The sequence below is a fragment of the Garra rufa genome, chromosome 7 (assembly GCF_049309525.1).
Source record: "Garra rufa chromosome 7, GarRuf1.0, whole genome shotgun sequence".
Lineage (NCBI taxonomy): Eukaryota > Metazoa > Chordata > Actinopteri > Cypriniformes > Cyprinidae > Garra > Garra rufa.
In genome coordinates, this window is record NC_133367.1 from 10,584,658 (window position 1) to 10,605,238 (window position 20,581).

The 20,581-nt window shown below is 33.9% G+C and overlaps 1 protein-coding gene across 1 annotated transcript in view; it reads right to left on the reverse strand.

The window, feature by feature from the left end:
* LOC141337911 (uncharacterized) overlaps window positions 1-20,581 on the reverse strand; it is a 536,025-nt gene that overhangs the window by 224,097 nt on the left and 291,347 nt on the right. Inside the window, exons 27-29 of the mRNA XM_073843487.1 lie at window positions 13,120-13,293; window positions 11,366-11,536; window positions 2,597-2,770 (exon numbers count right to left, since the gene is read on the reverse strand). Of these exons, the coding sequence (XP_073699588.1) occupies window positions 2,597-2,770; window positions 11,366-11,536; window positions 13,120-13,293 (519 nt within the window). The remainder of the gene's footprint in view (window positions 1-2,596; window positions 2,771-11,365; window positions 11,537-13,119; window positions 13,294-20,581) is intronic.

Genomic DNA, 20,581 nt, shown 5'->3' on the forward strand with positions numbered 1-20,581 from the left:
ATATCGTTTTAATCCGTTTTCTTGACCTCAAGACACTTGTGTTACTAATACTATCCTAGTTTATATCAGATATAAGACACTAGATAATTTCTTAATAATTATTTCTGTTTTTCAATAATACTGAAATCAGGTAGGTGAACTTAAAAAAAAAAAAAGTTTAAACTGTATATGTATCATTGTATTTATATGCAAATATAAATGTGGTGAATAAAGACAATGTATTTGACTATCGATAGAGGAGCGAGAAAGACACAAATGCTGTTAACTGTTCAAAAAATGTTTAGTTGGTCTGGACTGATGAAGGAGAGACTCCATCCACAGAACAAAGACAATATACTGGATATCTGTACATTAACAACAGACACACACATAACTGAATATAAAGGAGAATAGAATAACAATGTGTATAAAATATGAGATAACTAATGTTTTAGAGAACATGGACATTTCACATTGTAGACTTGTTTTATATCTTTGACACATTTAAGTGCTGCACTTGACAATCACATTTAAACATTTGAATCATTATGGATGAGTTTAATACAAATATTATTAAACTGAAGAGCCAGACAGACTCATCTGAGCGTCTTCCTCCTGTTTCAGCTTTCAATAAAACAAAAGCATCATTTGCTTGAATACTAAATCAACATGAATCATTCAGTATCACGTTTCTAACACACATGCTGCATTATTTGATTGTAAAGTCTGAGTCTCTTCACCTGTATGGATGACATTCACACATTTATCACACATTTCTTTCTCCTCATAGACACAGTAGTGAAGCTCTTCTGTGGATCCTCACCTGATGTTCACTGCTCCTTTCATCAGGACCCAACAACTATGACAGACAGCAGTTACCATACATCTTCATCTACACTGTAAGGTGAAACAAAATAGAAAGAAAGAAAAATCAGTGTTAAGTGGAACAAATTTGCAAATCAGTCACTACTTCAATTACGGTTTCATTTAAAGTTAGATTTACATGATCTTGCATAGATATTTCTAAAACAATATTTGTGTTTTAAATACATCTGAACATGATTTCCATTCATATGTTTGTCTGTTTGTGTGACTCCTGTTGAGACACTATAAAGAGAAACACACACTAATGAGTGAACGCCAAATATAATAAACCACAAGAACAAATACTAATGTGATTTTGCCTCAAAACTAAAACCTTTCAGTGAAATGTTCCACTAGTTAAAGCTGTTTTTCCTCTAGTTTCAACATTTGTATTGGTCTCAGTAAATAAGTGAAAGTAAGTGTAAAGTAATGTGACGTGTTGCTTGTCAAAGTAAAAACACACAAGAGACAGAGACATTGATCATGTGATGCTGGACGGCTGTGAGCTGAAGCTGGAATCTGCACTGATTTTACCAGCGTTTTCCTCCAATCTGACCAAATCTATTTCAAACTGGAATGATTCACTATTACTGATGGCATTAATAAAGCAGCTGTTGTTGGAGAAAGCTCTGACAGTCTGCTTTTGTTCTCTTTCCTCCTTTGTGTTCAACATTTTGATCAACTTTACATTTCATTCTGACACAAACCCTTTGAAATAAAGCTTGATGATCATTTGATCATCTCCTTTCACAAATATTTGAAAATTAATATTTGTCCACATATCAGAGGTAATTGAAGATCTCTTTAATATCACAAAGTGAAGTTTACTCACAATAGTTTACAGTTTGAGTCTCGTAGCACATCAATGAGCCGCTGCTTTGAGTCTCCAATCTTATTGTTTCTCAGATGAAGCCCTTTTAGAAACTGAAGTGCTTTTGTGTTTGTCAAAGACTGAGTTAAAGAAGAAACATCTGTAATGCCACAGTTATGAAGACTAGAAAGAGACAAAAAGAGGAAGAGAAGATCATCTTACAAACAAAACATTAAGGAGAAGAATTTGACACAAATATAATGTGAACCCATGAACCCACTCATCATGAGATATTGAGTAGAAAGTGTTTTGGTTTAAACTGTTGAAGTGATTTTCATCATTTTGATTCTTGTATGTGAATGTTACTGACTTCAATGTCTTCAGTTTACAGTGTGAATCCTTCAGTACGTCACATAAGTGTTTCAATCCTGTGTTTGTGATTTGATTCCCGCTCAGGTGCAGTTCTCTCAGGTGTGATGGGTTTGATTTCAGAGCTGAAGTCAGGATGAGACACTGTTTCTCTGTAATACTGCAATAATACAGACTGAAGACAGAAAGAGAAAATAAATACATTAATACATTATTTTAAGTTAGAGTGTATAATCTCTAAATACACATTTTGAATGAAAGTAGATTTAGTGAAAGTAACATTAGTCCAGTATAAATGTGACTGTCAGAATAATCTACTGTCATTTGTTACACTTGTTTTTATTCTGTTTCACTTGTCAGATTTCAAACATGTCAGATTTCAGCAAGTTTAATGCTCTTTCTAATACACACACAAACCCATGAACTAATAGTATTGCTGAATCTTTCTGATGATGGAGAAAAAGCAGAAGATGCAGCACTATAAATGATGTGACTTGAGTCTGTTGTCTTCAAATAATCTAAACAGTGAACTTTAATCTGACTGTAACTGCTGTACAGTATAATGATACTAACTCTAGTTTCTCCAGCTTGAATTGTGGGTTCATCAGTAGATCACTGAGGTTTTTCACTCCAGAGTCTCCTAGTTTATTCCAGCTCAGGTTCAGTTCTCTCAGGTGTGATGGGTTTGATTTCAGAGCTGAAGTCACAGCAGAACAACCTTCATCTGTCATTTCACAGTTAAATAACCTACATTGGCAGAAAGAGGAAGAGCAGAAAATAAGAAAATAAATTAAGTCACATAATTTATCATGAGCAAATAAAACAGAGGAAAAAAGATCAACTTGTTTATTTCAGCAGATTAGGGATTTCAGTTATTTTTCCCGAACCAATAAAACCAAAGCATGTAAACTGATCATTAACTGAGAAACAACAAGACTGTGGTCAGCGCCGATAGCACACCGACATACAGCGCTGAATAACATCAGAAATACACAACTAGACAAAGTTTGTCAAGACAGACTTTAAGTTGTTTTGAGAAAACCGGACCAGAAAGTTTGAAAGGTTTTAAAAAAGTTTAAAAAGTTTTAGAAGTTAAAGTTAAAAGAGTTTAAAACGGTTTTAAAAGTTTACGAAGTTCAAAAGTATAAAAAGTTTTAAAAGTTAAAAAGCAAGTTGCTAGTTTGATTTTACTTATTTTAGCATGATTAGCAAGTAACTAGCATGTTTCTAGCATGTCACTAGCATGTTGTTACAATTATTAGCATGTTACTAACATTTTGTGATTAGCAATGATTCTAGCATGACTAGCATGTTGTTAAAATGATTCACAAGTTGCTAACATGTTGCTACTATGATTAGCAATTAGTTATTAGCATGTTTCTAGTATGACTAGCATGTCACTAGCATGTTGCTAGCATGATTAGCAAGTTGCTAGCATGAGTTTGAATGAGTTTCCATAGAGTCTACATAGAAGGGCAGTTTGATTGAGTCTCAAAGGATTCTGGGAGTTTTGACAGCTGGAGTTTGAATGGACCGTTTCAAGGACGTAAACAATAACAAGCGTGTTGGAGCACTACTGCACTTGTCTGGTCCTGAACCATTTCCGGTAGCGCCATTTCTCTGATCTGTCAATACAAGAGCATACTTTTTAAATCTATTGAAAACGCTACTAATCGATGCTGCGTGTGTGTATATGGGAGATTAAACTAAAAGCATATCACAGTCTGGATGCGAGTGGAAATGTGACGAACATTTATTTATACAATGGATGACAGTCTGAAGCAGGACAGTGCAACTTATTTCATGTTTTGTTCCTAATATATCTGAAGAGGTTATTCGTGATTAACTCACTTGCATTGCTTGGTCAGTCTGTATATCTATGCAAATATTCATATTTATTAGTACATTACTTTTCACAAAACATATCGTTTAGTTTGGTCGAGTTTGTTGTGGAACAGTGTAAGAAGAGGGTATGAATGCTCCGAGTCGTCATGTGATCACAAACAAGATCAATGCAATTCAGTGCTGGCTACGGTGTTTTGAATGAACCTGTATAACTGCAGATTAATAAATGCACACACAAACACTTCATACAGTATTTATGTATCTATGTATGTTTTTATGCACATATTTACATATATAACATACATATTATATATGATGCTAATTCAGCTTTGCATCACACATTTTTTTTATTTTTTTATAAAAATAGTTTTTATGTATTTTTGCTCAAATAAATGCAGGCTTGATGAAAATAAGAGACTTCTTTCAAAAACATTAAAAAAAAAAAACTTTTTGACCAGTAGCCTACTGTATATAAACAAAAAACATTCTCTCACTTTCAACTGTTTTTATTTCCAACACATGTATTGATATGTAAATATTTGTATGAACATAAAATGCTTCAACAAATGAAACAACTACAACATCTGAACTGAAATGGAGTAATGAGTCTCTGGACAAAGAAGGAACAAATATCCAAAGCAGCAGTCAGTATCTGGCCATCAGTAGCTTTAAGTACTACACTGAAGATCATCCTCAAGTCTGGGTTGATATGGTCATGTCTGGTGTGGCACTGCAGGATGATCAGCTGTCCTTGGGTGTCTTACATTACAGATGATGGCTCTCCTAAAGACAAAAGTAGAAAAACAATTAATATACTGCACAATATTTAAAACACAATGCTATTATTGCTTAATACACCAGTGTATGTTGGAATTAACATTACCAAAGCTTATGAGATGGAAACAATGTTTACTATTAATGTTACCTTTTGTAAACTACTGCAGTTAACTGTTACACAGAACGACGTTCAAGTTTACTTTCATGTTACTCACTGCATTTGTCAACTTACAAGATAACTAGACGACTAATATGAACTTAGTTATAGCCCACATGATACTTAGCAATAAAACAGAAATAAAAACTTGCCTTTTTTACTACACACAAATCGAAATGCTAGGTGCAAATGTAAACAATGACAAAATGCTACTTTTAATTATGCAGCATCATACTTAAAGAGTTAACGAAAAGAAATAGAAATAATCAAATTAATTAAAAATGACATTTACTTGCCTGAATAGAAATGTGCGCTGATTATCCTAGAGTTGGTTATCCAGCCTTCTCCTTCACTGCTGTAACTCGGGGACGTTTCTCGGGAATCTACCGTTAAACACGTCTCAGAATCGTAGTTCAGTCCCAGAGGGAGCACCCAACCACCGAACGACAAGGGTCTGATTTTAAATTACACATTTAAGCAGGAGGATTGTATAAAAATGATCACAATCCCACTGTGCATCAAGCGCCTCCCGCCATTGTTTTGAATGCACTCGATCACTAAAACATCCTAGAACCAAAGACGGCACTTCCTTAAGCCGCCGAATAGCTCTTGAAATGGTCGATAGTGTTGTATCATTTGATCATTCCGTCAACGTAAGTCTATGAGATTTTCATTATTCATAGGAAAATTGTAATTCCGATCAGTTAGAAAAGCAACTGGAGTCAGATCAGCCTGAAGATCTGGACTGAGTTTGGAGTTTGTAGAGTTAAAGCTCTAGGAGCAGCAGTCAGACATTTGAGTCTCAGAAGAAGAAGAAGAATACATTTAAATAGCATTTCAGTAATTGGGCTTTCTCAAGCCAGCTTAATGAATAAATGTGTGAAATATATTTAACAAAACAAAATGAAAAAAACTGTCTGATAAGTTTTGGCTCATTTTTGTGAGGCGCTCCACAAATAAGTTGATGGAAAGCGAGACGACAGAAAGCACATCCTGTTTGTCTTCTTTGTTTTACAAAAGCACAACGCTTTATTTTTGTTGTGATTGGACACAAATAAAAGTAAACCCTTTATAGTTTCAAACGATGTCTTCCTCTTATCTGTATGACCATAAATGAGGTGTTTGAGTTGTTTCTGCTGTTATAAGGAAATAATTGAAGTGATGGCGCTGGTGCCTCATGCACACACACAGCAGATCAGCTCTAGCATTTCTAACTCCACATTGCAGCTGTTCATCATCAAAATAAAATACAGTCAAACACATCAAATATTGACACTGCTTCATTTAAATAGTCCGTAGTACAATCTGTGCTGTTCAGTGTGAGCACCGTACCGCTGTGCTGTTATGACAAACACATTATTGCTCATGTGAAGAATGACCTTTACATCCATATTGAACATGAGTGAATTACAAAGACTGTTTACATCAGAAATAATAGTTTAGCACACAAATACATTGTGAAGATGAGAGTTTTTGGGTTCGTGTCAAATCAGAGAGGTAGACTACATGAGCCCAACAACAGTTTCTGTTTCTATTTCACTTTCAATTCATTCATTTTGGCTCGACGCTTAACTACTTATATTTTTCATTCTTGTTCTGTTCTGAATGGAGTTAAATTGAAAGGATTTGTTGTGGAGTAAGGGGGACTAAAATAGACTATAGCTATGTTTATAGTGCTTATAATGTTTGCAAACATTTCACTTTATTCACCGCTATATAAATATTTCAAAATGCATTTATAAAATGTGACTTGTTTGTGACTTATCTGTTTTTATTCTCTCTGTCTTTCAAAAACTAAATTTTATATTTTAACTATGCAGCAGAAGTTAAAAAAATTACTTGTAAAAAAATAAAATAATAAAGTACAAATATAATGTGAAGTCAAGCTCATCATGAGATACTGAGTCTAAAGTGTTTAGGTTTAAACTGTTGAAGTGATTTTCATCATTTTGATTCTTGTATGTGAATGTTACTGACCTCAATCTCTCCAGTTTACAGTGTGAATCCTTCAGTACGTCACATAAGTCATTCACTCCTGTGTTTGTGATTTGATTCACACTCAGGTTCAGTTCTCTCAGGTGTGATGGGTTTGATTTCAGAGCTGAAGTCAGGATGAGACACTGTTTCTCTGTAATACTGCATTCACACAGACTGAAGACAGAAAGAGAAAGAACAATGACTCAGATCTATGATGATCAACAGCAAATGCTATACAGTCACTAATAAACCAGAAAAATCATGAAATCTTAATGATATGAAACAAACCAATGTGTTTTGCAAACTTTTTTCGACAAATAAATGGTGATATCTGTGTGCAGGTAACATGGAGAAAGACTACACATTGTTCATTTAAAGGTTGTATCAGCGATTTCTAGCCTAAAACATAAAGTGTCAATTTAGCTGACCTTTCTTCACGATCCGCTCGCTGCCTGCCCCATAAATTGTCTGTGAAAAAACCGCGTCTCTCTGGTCAGCCTAGTGTCCGAGATATGCCAAAAAAACAATCGGCAAACAAACAGTGTTCCAACCAATCAGCGTCAGGGGTATCGTGTTGTGGACTTTCCTACTGGTGCTGGGACGTGAGGGAGGCGGAGCGAAAGTCCATAACACCAAACCCCTGACGCTGATTGGTTGGAACACTGTTTGTTTTTGTGTAGAAAGGTTGGTAGTGCCGATTGTTTTTTTGGCATATCTCGGACCCTAGGCTGACCAGAAAGACGCGGTTTTTTCACAGACAATTTATGGGGCAGGCAGCGAGCGGATCGTGAAGAAAGGTCAGCTGAATTTGACACTTTATGTTTTAGGCCAGAAATCGCTGATACAACCTTTAAATATACTACAAACTACACAACAGTTATAAAGGAATGCAATTGTTGAAAAATCAGCAAAATTACCCATTAAGACGTGAGCTACTTTTCCAAGTTATGAAACTTCACTTGATAACATTAACTATATTAGTTAACATGAACTAATGATCAGGCCGTGCAGGGGGGGGGTGGAGGGTGCTCGAGCACCCGCCCCTTTTGCTCAGATGCCCAAAGTGCCCTTCTGACAAAGGTCTGCTTTTTTTTTATGTAATGCAGGGCTCGCAAAATCGATAGCCCGACGTCCCGGTGCTATTGTGTTTTCCAGTCGGGCTACCAGAATGTCTCACCGGCTGCCCGACGGACCATCGTAAAGTAGAGGGCACCTGCAGGAAAATACTTAATTATAATATAAGAGGTCTTAGTTGGGGACGGAAAGACGAGAATCGCGATAGGGCTGGATTAATCTTCAAAAGGCAATGATTTCATTGAATAATTATGCATGCTGTAGATTTCAAAGTCAAAACGCAGCACTGATGTCTTTATATGAATGTATCTGAAGGGAACCGACTGTCCTCAGAAACATGTCATTGTCATTTTCATTTATTGCCTGATAAACAGCATTAATGCTGATTTGTATACAGCCTTTTCTAGGGAAACCTTATTATTTCAGCGCTCTTAAAGCGCCCCCTTGTGACAGAGAGTGACTTTTTCTTTTCCACATTTTTTCAGCTCTTTATGGTCAAATTATTGCAATTATCGACCTACGTTGTTATACAGCAAACACAGTTGTGTGAAAGAACTTAATGTGCCTTCTAAAAATCTAAACAATTAAGACAGTACTATTTATGTTTTAAATAAATATAATAAATGATAAACTCGATTTATCCCTTTTAATGGTATAAAGGCTGAAATTCCATTGTATAAGATATTTTGTTTTGTCTTGTGTGAAGCTGTATCTGAATTATAAATCATGCCATTTTATGCCTTAATATTCTACCGTACTTTGTCAAATCCTACTCATACTGTTCATTTTACTTCTGCGGCTCTTAAAAAGGGTCACAAATTGCCTTAAATTGATATTTAAAATATTTTAAATAGTGAAATAAAATTCCTTCCTTAATAGGTTTGTTTTATTTCTATGCTCTGCAGTAAAGCCTGTTGTCTACAATCTTACAATACAATACATCAGGGGCCACATATAGTTTCAATAGTGACCACTCAGAGTTTAATATAACAGCTGTTCTTTATTATTGTGTTTAACAGAGAGAAGAAAATCTTTAGGTTTGACAATTTAATACACAACAATTTCTAATACAAATAAATAGGTCCAAGGAAAATATTTTTTTATCTTTTAAACATTAAAATGGTCTTTTATGTTCCGTTTCTTTCTCAAAACTGCTTCACAGCATTGGCTGCTAGAGGCCACTGTAATACTACATATACGTGACCCTGGTCCACAAAACCAGTCTTAAGTAGCACAGGAATATTTGTAGCAATAGCCAAAAATACATTGAATTTTTTTCTTTTATGGCAAAAATCATTAGGATATTAAGTAAAGGTCATGTTCCATGAAGATATTTTTTTAATTTCCTACCATAAATATACCATAAACTAGTAATATGCATTGCTGAGAACTTCATTTGGACAACTTTAAGGCGATTTTCTCAATATTTAGATTGTTTTGCACCCTCAGCTTCCAGGTTTTCAAATAGTTGTATCACAGACAAACATTGTCCAAACCATACATCAATGAAAAGCTTATTTACTCAATTTTGAAAAAAAAAAAAAAATACACTTATGACTGGGTTTGTGGTCCATGGTCACATATCAGCAAGGAATGTGTCACAATATACAGTACAGTATTGCTGTACTGAAGTTTTGAGCACAGCCCTATTTATGGAGCCCCTTTTATAGTGAAAAAAATATTATTCTGTTGTTTGAGTCCTGAAACGCAAGTAAAACTTCAAATAATGCATAATTGGTCTTATTAATGACATTGTTACTTGTTACATAAGTAACTGGATGCCTACAATGAGGTGATGGACCCGAGGGGCTCTTTAATGCCTTCTTTCAGATGCCCTTTTTATACTTTGAGCACCTGCTCCTTTAAAGGTCTCTGCACGGCCCTGCTAATGATGAACAACTAGCATTTAATAACCTTAATGTAAGTTTCAATATTTACTAATAGTTTAAAATTCAAAAGTTTTCTGTTAATTAGTAAATACACTGTGACATAAACAATGATTAATTATACAAACTAACATGAACAAATTAATAAATGCTGTCAAAATATATTTAATAGCTAATGTTAACTAATGAAATTGTTACTGTCTACTATTGTCATAAATCACTTTAGTCTCACAGATCAATGTTCAAACATACTGTAGACTAAACAATTACAAGTCAACAACAAAGACAGTTTGCTTATAAAATATTATACTTTGCACATGTGTTTATTTAATGAATAAACGTATTTCCTTAAACTGCAGACATTCAAATAAGTTTTGAAAAGGCAGTTGATTTGCTTTAGTGCTGCACTGATCAGGACATTTGAGGCAGATACTGATCACTGATTCTTAAAATGCTCAATTTACAGTATATGCTGCACCAAAATTAGACATTTTATATTTTGTCGAACACAAACTCTAAATTAAAAGCAGTTATGAAAACAAAGTTGTCAAAACAAAAACAAAAAAGTACAACTTACTAAACACAGAGTACTCCATTAAAAAATAAAAAAATAAAAAAATAATAATAATAATAATAAAAACGTATATATAATATAAAAAATACACAATAGCAATAATTTTATAAATCCAAACATTTTGTGAAAAAAATTATTTTGTGGGGAACAAATAAAAGTGCAGCACAAAAACTGGTAAAATGTTACTCATTGCTATTTGCATTGTGGTTATAAAAAGGCATTTTTGAAAAACAATATATTTCTACATAAATATAAATACTATAAAATTGAAAGTTCTTTTTATAATGAGGCAGCAACATATGATAGACAGAACAAAACAAATACAGTGCAGCACTAAACGTTTACAGTATTCGCATCTGATGTGCAAAATGATGCGCTTGAAGCAACACACAGTCACAGCACGCAACTCTTCACATTAAAAAGTAACAGTTTATTAAGCCTTTTCTTTTAACAATTTCAGTTAATGTGCATCTTAAAAATGTATATTTATAGTCTTTGCTAGCTGTGTGTTGTTCTAACAGACATCTGGAAACATGATTTAGAAACAACAACAAAAACAGCCATATATATGTAAAATCATAGACAATTATCTACAAATAAAGTGTAATAATGGGAACACTGATTGATCTTGGAGAGAATTTTATCAAGCTGACTGTTGTAACTGAACATGATCAGAGTTTGAATTGAACAGAGAATGACTGACAGACGCAGCAGAGAAAAGAGTTTACATTAACTTTATTGTAAGGCCTTAAATATTCATCTGTGTCTCACATTAAGCTCGAATAGCTTCAGAAAACTTGGAACATTGTGTTTGAATGCCTTTTGTGTGGCTTAGCAGTAAGACAGAACAGTTCACACAATACAGGATTTAGATCAGCCCTGTCTGACCATTACACCCGATCCAGCAGGAAATAGTAGTATCTGCACATTAGTGGCTCTTTGTGATGCTGAGAAAAACTGCTCTGACTCAAACTAATGAGGAAATATGATCAACTACAATAACAGTACTATTAAAAGTAATGTAAGATTTGAACTAAAGCAGCAATACTCACATCAGTGTGTTGAGTTGACAGTGTTTATCCTCCAGTAGAGCAGAGATCTGATTCACTCGTGTGTCTCCTAGTTCATGTTTACTCAGATTCAGCTCTCTCAGGAGTAATGGGTTTTTACCCACAATTCCAGTCACATACTGACAGCCTTCATCTGCAGCAGGACCCAAAAACCTGCAGTAAACAAGATGAAGCAAGCAATATTAATTTAGTTCTGATTTAAAGGTCCATTGCATTACAAATACATTCAATTAAAAAAAAAATGAAAAATTCTAAAACGAGATCTAGCAACTGCCAAACTTTTCTTTAAACATTTAAATACACAAATACATAAATATTTGAAAATGAAGTCTGTTCAGTTTACAAATACAGAGTGTGCAATCACAGTTTTTCTCAATTGCTAAAACACTAAAACCCATTGGCTGAACAAAGTTCTCAGTTGCCTGACCTCATTTAGCTAATTGCACAGTCTGTTGTCAATACATTAAACCATTTCACATGTTAAAACACAATTTTCAGATCACACTTAGACTTTTCAGCAAAACTCTAAACACATTCTCATTCTCAAAACACATTATGCACTCTAATACACATATCATCCATACTGGTAAACACGAGTGGCAACAATCAAATACAAATAGAGAACTAATGTCATTGGTTAAACACAACCACTCAAAATTGATGTTAACTTTTTCAAATGATGTGACACAACCAATATAAGCCAGTTCAGGTTGTAACAGATTGTTGAAGATGGGAAGGACAACGTCTGAGAATGGATAGAAGAAACAATGTGAGAGGACGAGGACGAGTGCTTATGCGAGGTGGGTGACGAGGAAGAGGAGGAGAAGGGCAAGAAAGAGGAGGAAGACGGCAAGAAAGAGAAAGAGGAGGAGGGTAAGAAAGATTGTATTTGTATAGGTGAGGAATCATGTCAGGGCTGGATACAGCACACAAGAGGCTTCTTCCCCCGTTCCTCAGGAAGGACAACAGTGGTTGTGATGTTGGCAAAGTGCTCTGGCCTGATTCAGCCCAAACACAAGAGGAAGCACATTGATCACATGTTTACTCCTTTGATTTTTGTCTCTGGTATACTGTAGTACAGTGCATTGTAGGCTGTATACTGCCCAATGAACAAATTGTATGGGCCTGAACTTTGAGATTAAAAATTTACTTCTCCCTGAGAACTATATGTTTTGAACAATGTCTTTTCTGTTTTTTGTTTTATGGTTTACTGACTGCTTGATAGTGTATATCATTTTGCTCACTTTGTTAATGATTTGAGAGCAGTGCTTGATTTTGAACACAGGTAAAACTGTTTTGAGGCAAAAAGTTCCATTTTGCAAGAGGAGTAAGAGGTTTTGTAAATGGTGCTTGAAGATGAGGTTTTGTGTTTAATGGTTTCAGAAAATGGAGCAAGGTTTCAGAAATTGTGTTTTAGCAATTGAGAAAAACTGTAAAAGCCTCAAGATCTTTCACAAGGAGTGAGAAATATCAGCTCAGAGAAAACTGGCTTGTGAAAATGAATGTCTTTGCACCAAGGGTCTGTGAGTAACACATTTTTAATTCTCTGTATGTATGTGCTGTACATGTGGCTAAATTGACAATAAAGCAGACTTTGACTTTGATCATCAGTTCAACAAAACCCACAGCATCTGATATGATCATTCTGATGAAACACATTGTCCAGATTATTATATAGCTAAAAACATAAATAAATTACCCATTTATTTCAGTAACATTATTTGATCAGGTCTCACCTCAGTGTCTTGAGTTGACAGTTTGGATCCTGTAGTAAATGACTGAGCTCCTTCACTCCTGATTGTCCAGGATCATTTCCTGTGAGATCCAGCTCTATCAGGTGTGAAGGGTTTGATCTCAGAGCTGAAGCCAGAGCTTTATAACCTTCTTCAGTGATACTGCAGTTTGAAAGCCTAGAACCAGAATGAAAATGTCACATTCAGATGATTAATCAGTTATTCTAGAAATGACCTAAACTATGTAAATCCTTAAACATAATTATATTTTATTCCTTATTCAAATGAACTAAAACTTAGTTGTAAAGCAAAATCTGACAAATGAACATTAAATTAAAGTGTTAGATATCAGTTCACTTTAGTATGCCCAGCTTACAGTCACTTTTAAGATTGAACCTTCTGATGCTCCTAATTTGTGAGGTACACTTGTGGTCTTTATGGTCAAAAGTGACTGATTTTACTGAAAATAAAGAAAAGTTACATTTCAGGTGTTCAATGTAATACATTTTAGTTCTGTATAGTACTGTGCAAATGTCTTATGCCACTAGTATTTTCATCAGATAAAAAATGGTTTAAAGTCAGTTATTTATATCTTTTGCTGTAGTGTGTCAGTAGGAAATGTCAGTTTACATTACAGTTAACATTCATGTTGCCATTAATTTTAATAATTCAGTGAGATTTTTGTGTGCACAAAGCAGAGGCGGACAGTAGTGAAGTAAAAGTACTCTGCTAAAGAAGTACTTTTCACGTTTCTGTACTTTATTAGAGTGTTTTTCTTTAGAAAACTTTACTTCAAAATATTCCAAAGCATAATATTGTACTATTTGCTGCACTATTTTTCATATTAAATATAATTTAATACTTAATTACATTAGAAATCTATTACTTTCCTACTTTTACTCAAGTAAAAGTAATTTAAATATTTACTTGAGTACAAGTAAGTACTACATTTTTAATGTTCTTAAGTATTAAGGGTAAAACTAACAACAACTTTTATTGACGAAATATAGTGCAATAAAAAGTATAAAAGTAAAACTATGCTTTGGAATGTAGTGAAGTAAAGTTTTCCAAAGAAAAAGCTTACTACAGATACTTTTTAAATTTACTTGAGTAAATCAAAAATACTTCACTACTGTCCGCCTCTGGCACAAGGAGTCTGACAACAGCCAGTGCTCCACACAGAGATCTGATCTCTTCATCATCAGTCCGTCTGGAATGACATGAAGAAACAGAAAAAACTGAGACCGAGTGACTAAAGGTCTTTTCACACTGAATGCAAACATTTGGCACAATGACCCTTTTGAAATGAAACAACAGATCCCTATGGAGCTATTCACACCAGACACAATCATTCACAAGGAACCTCTCAAATGTTATCACAAGAACATGATAATGGTTCAAATGAGTTTTTAAGCTAAAAAAAAAAACGTAATAACATTTTCAAATTTAGCTTGATGCTAATTGTGCTTCTATTATATTTTAAGATGTATTATTAATCATTATAGATAGTTTGTGGTACTGGTGTGGAACCAAACTTTATTTATCTCAGTTTAATGCTGTATATTGAGCAGCAGATGATGTTAAATCCATATACAATAGACATATCTGAGGACAAATGCATTGCATTAGCAGAAAGTGATCAAATTGAAAGCACCACTCGTTGGAAAGTTGCCTCGCTTTTTCGCATCGCACTCAGTATGAAACGGCCGTGACAGTGTGTAAGGTTACCTTTCCTATAGAACAGGTCTATACCTTATTCCTTTATTAAAATGAGACACTGCAGATGAATAGGGGGGAAAAAACAACTAATAGTTATCACCTCACTTCACCTCATCAAGTTGATTGAATACATTGATAATTGCAAACATTTTTTGTATTGCAAGTTTTCTAAAATGTTTAATATTTAATACAATATGGGCTAATTTGAATACATTTCTAGTACAAAAATCTCAGTGAAGAAGTCAGTGACATATTAGAGTCAAATGTGTCTCATTTTCTCACGCCACATTTAAAAAAAATTTATTTGGGAAATAAATGGTATAAAATCCAAATTATATGAACAAATCCCTCTGTAAAAACCTTCAGGATATAGACAGGAATAAAACTGTAAAATCTAGTGTGTGTAAGTGTTACTGAAGTGGAGATTTATGGCTCAGTGTAGAAGAAAAACTAATCTAGACAAAAAAAGCCTTTAAAAATATGTATTGTAATTGAAATCTATTGACACAAATAAAGTGCTTCAAAATAAAGACTTAAGTGTTTTGTGGATGTTTCTTTCCACTAGCCTGAGAAAACACAAAAATCCCTAAATCTCAAACTTGACAGGTGCACGAAAAAAAAATTAGTTTTTGCCTGCAGTGTCTCTCTCCTTGATCACATCAAATAGCCCTATTTTATTTATTTTATTTACACAAAAGTATGTCATTTCTGTCTTTACATGGTCATGCATTTACAATTCTCCTCTGTATTATGGATGGAGGAGTTAAGCCTCGATGCACACACACACACATGACAAACCAAATTAGAAAAAGAGCACCATGGCAGGTGTATATATAAAAAGTATCTCTATGCACAACATACAGACTTGTTCATTATCCAAGTCTGGTTTTCACCTTATGTTTTTGTTGAGCTCAATTTTGGTCTATTGTCACACAACTTACCTCAGTATCTCCAAATGACACTTCATATTTTCCAGTCCAGTGCAGAGCAGTTTCACTCCTGAATCCTGCAGATTATTATTGCTCATGTTCAGCTCTTTCAGACTGGTATCTGATCCAAGAACTGTAGCCAGAGCTGAACAGCTTTTGTCTGTTAAGCTACAATCATTTAACCTACGACGGAAATAAGATTACAGAATCATTAGATTAAATACATTTGCTAAATACAAATAATAAATAATAACAGTTAATCTACAGCTTTAATTACAATGAAATATACATTTAAAAGTGTTAGTTCCATGGTTTCAAGGAAAAGCATTACTAAGTGAATTCTGATTAAACACTTAATCATTCCGATTATGTGCTCAACACTGGCTGTAAAACATGATGTAAAAACACAATGCTCTTTACAGTGTGCTCACAAAAATATGCACAAAATTGTTGGAAAGCTGCTGCCTATCAGCGGTTACCACACTGACCCAGTATTTGTACTACTGGTACTACAGAAAGGCTGGAATTAAACATTTAAATGAATCACAATCAATAGGTAGCTGATTATCTGTTGACATTTACTGCACACATCTGAGTGGACATTTGATGGATTAACCATCATCATTTAAAATACTTTTCTCAAATGTCAAACCTCAGCATCCCTGAACAAAGCACTTTCTGCTACTAACCAGAGCATGTGAGTGAAGAGGAGCGGTGTGAAACGCATCTTAATATTCCGCCCTGTGCGTGTGCACTCCGCTCAGTAGGGCTGCACGATATATCGAATAATTATCGTTATCATGATAACAGTATATGCGATATTGGTATCACAGAGAGTTGCGATAAATGACGTTTAATTGGTTTCATTTCTTTACAAAACTTTTCACAGACTGATGATGCAGTGACAGGTTCGCTGTTCTCTCCAACATTACAACCATTTAAACTTAATATTTATAATATTACCTTTAATGAAGATGTGAGATATTAGCCGTCAATCACTCTGTCACCGACACTGCGCTCCGCTGAACTAGAAACCGGACTTTTTTTTTTTCTCTCAACTAACCTCTGTTCCGGATCTGCCCAAACTGCATTGCAATTAGGGGTGTGTGATATGACGATTTTTTTTTATTGTGGACAGTTCTATATACTAAAATAAAATATACTATATTACTTTGTCTTACAGCGCGCAATTTCAAATGGTTTTGTTAAAGTAATCTCCTGTATTGTAGAATGGACGCACAGCGCTGCTGAGAGTTTCGCACGGTCGTTGAAACGAAACCAAAAGTAAAACATGCATTCAAATACAATTTTAATACCTCACGACGTTTAAGCCCCGTTCACACTAGCAGCGACTTCTGTCGCTGCATATCGCCAGAGGCTGGCGATGAGGTCGCTAGTGGGCGTTGTCATTACTGGTTGCTTAACATCATTGTTGATGGCAAATTAGGTTTCTTGCCGCCAAATACAAACACTTGAGGCAAAAGACTGAATATAATATAAATATACACTGAATCCATGCATACAAACAAATATGAATGAGAAGGAGAGAGTACTTTTTCCATTACATGCGTTTATCTATGGCAAAAATGAAAACGCTGTTCCGTCTAGATCACATGAGCACTATTTTCTTCTTTCCTATTGGCTGTCGCTCCCAAAAGTCGTTCTTCATTTGCATAAAGTTGAGAGATTCTGAACTTTGTCGAGTCGCTGGAGACGCCCACGTCCGGTCGCCAGCGCTTGCTCATGGCTCATGGCTACATAAAATATCTATGCTGTCATTAGTATGTGGGCTATAATAAGTTGTGTAGTTGTTTATAACTCTGTATCATGCTTAAATTCGGTCTCTATTTGCACTTTGAATATTGAAAGAGTAGCCTACTTTGATTATGGTTGCATTTATTGTCTACACTAATAAGAAAGAACTGTGTCCTTTATTTTTTTTGCTATTTAACTGTAGATTCTTTAAAAATGCAGTGGTTGTCTCTAATTTAAATGGCTGTACCTATAATAGAGAAAATAAACATCTTGTTTATGTACTCATATTACTATTCATTCTTGTCCCTTGCTTAGGGCGTAAAATAAATACATAAAAAGGGCTTTCAGAATCAGCCCATTTTCTTGTAAAACATCTGCAATCAGAATCGACCATGAAGAATCAAGATCTGTTTTTTTTATGCTCCTAACATTTTGAAGTTTAATAGTAAACGTTTAGTTTAATAGTATTTTTTATTATTTAATTTGTTTAATAATATTTATTTCTATTAAAAATAGAAAACAAACAGGCAAGGAAATATTTTGTTTAAAAGATGCTCTTTTGTATGTTACTTGTAAATAAAAAGTAATGTTTGTAAGCAATTCATTTGTGTTTGAAGGTCTATGGTAACAGCAAACCAGAAATCAGAATATCTGCAGAGGTTTCAAATCATTCATAGTGTTTTAAAGTCTTAGTGTTTGCAACTTACTTGACATATATTTTTTTTTTTTTTTAGCCTAAATTAGATTTACAGGATTTTAGAATTTAGGCTACTTTTAGTAAGACTAGACAAACTATTGCTTATTCCACAGTAGGGATGTTCATTTCGGTTATTTTTCGATGCTTGTTAACCGATTATTAACCGTTAACCGCCAAGATTATTTTAAATTAGAACTTAATTAAATTAGAAAGGATAAGTGTCTGTGATCACACAGTTAAGCAATGCTAACTTGACAATAAAGACTTTTTATTATCATAATAAAATATGAGTGAGGTTGCCAGGTTTATATAATACATATTTTGTTGGCATTCAAATACATCTTAAAACACGGAAACATTTGGATTTGTGTTGAATGAGAGACCCAACATTATAGTTTCAGTTTCGCTTTAGCCTACATGAATTGGTTTTGGCTTGTAGTTTATTTAGCCTAGCTTATATTTTTCATTCTTATTCTTTTCTGAATACTGTTAAATTGAAAGGATGTGTTGTGGTGTGAGGGGAACAACAATAGCCTACCCATTCTTAAAGTTTTTGTAAGCATTTAGCTTCTGCATTAGGCCTACTTCTGAATGTAATAATAAAATGTGATTTCGAGGCCTACATGATTTATATTTATTTTATCACAAAAATGCTATTTTATATCAATTTAACCATGCAGAAAATTATGATAAATTTGATAAATTACTGAAACATTACTAAGTGTATTAAGCGAGTGTAATCTTCAGAAAGGCGCTCTCCACTCCAAAGGAAATTAGACTGCTCCACTCCTGCTCGCAGGGTTCTTACACCTTTTCCAAAGTAAAATTCAAGCACTTTTCAAGCACTTTCAAAGTGCATTTTCAAGATTTTCCAGCACTGTGGTAAATTACATGTTCACATACATGAGTTCATTTTAAATCAGATGTTATTGTGCTAATAAAAAACAACTGTATGGATTACATATAACATTGCCTAATATAAATAGCCAACATAAAGTGTACAAATTATATAATATAAAATATTTAATTAATATAATTTACAGAGTATCTGCAGTATTTTTTTTTTTTTAATTTAAAGGCTTTTTAAGACCTGCACAAATAAAAGTTATACTGTATGAGTGGAGTAGGGCTGTGGTAACACATTAATGACTGGTATAAAATGACTGTAAAAAATATGATGCTAAACTAAAATTTGTGAAAAAAAGTGAAGGTTTTTCACAAATACATTTCAGCCTAAAATTACTAAAATGTAATCAAAAATAAACTATAAAACTATTAACAAAATTTAACTAGCCCAAATGAAAAAATACCATTTTTTAAGCGTAGAAAATCAGATAGAAGTGTAATTGTCAATTAAAAAATATTTTCAATTCACAAATATCAAGGACTTTTTTTCACTATTTGCAGTGTATCTGCAGAATTTTTAAATATCATTTTAAGGCAATTTATGACCCTTTTTAAGAGCTGCACAAGTAAAATGAACACAGTATAAGTGTGGTTGGACAATATACAGTAACATATTAAGCCATAAAATGACATGATTAATAATTCAGATTTTCACAAAAACATCTTATACAATGGCATTTCAGCCTTTATAACTTCAAAAGGTATAAATCAAGTATATAATTTATAATATTTATTTAAAACATAAATATTATCGTCTTAATTGTTTAGGTTTTTAGAAAGCACATACCTTCTTTCACATTTACAACACTAATGTGTTTGCTGCATAAAAACATGGGTCAATATTTGTAATAATCTGACTAAACAGCTGAAAATTCGCAAATTCATTCTGTCACAAGGTGGCGCGGTAGGAGCGCTGAAATATTACCATTTTCCTAGTTACGGCTGTACACAAAGCAGTATTGAGCATTAAGCATTCTGAGGACAGTCGTTAACTTCAGATACATTCATATAAAGACATCCTTGCCGCGTATTGACTTTGAAACGTGCAGCGTGCATATATATTCAATGACGTCTTTGCCTTTTGAAGTTTTATCCAGCCCTATCGTGATTCTAGTATTTCTGTTCCCAACTTTTAAACTTATAATTAAGCCTTTTCTTATACTATTTAATATATTTAAAACTTTTTATAGCCTTAAATTTGATGCAACTAAATTGAGGTGTTATAAGGACCCACAGGAGCCCTCTACTTTAAAATAGTCCAGTGAAACATTTTGGTAACCCGACTAGAAAACACATCAGCCCAGAGACATCGGGCTGGTGATTTTGTGAGCCCCAAATTCTCGTTTTAAACATAATACGTATTTGATGTTTTCAAGCCGTCATGGACTGAGTAATAGGCTCCCGGTATATTTTATCTGCTGCTCTGTTCCATCAGCATAACAAAAAAATAACTATTTAA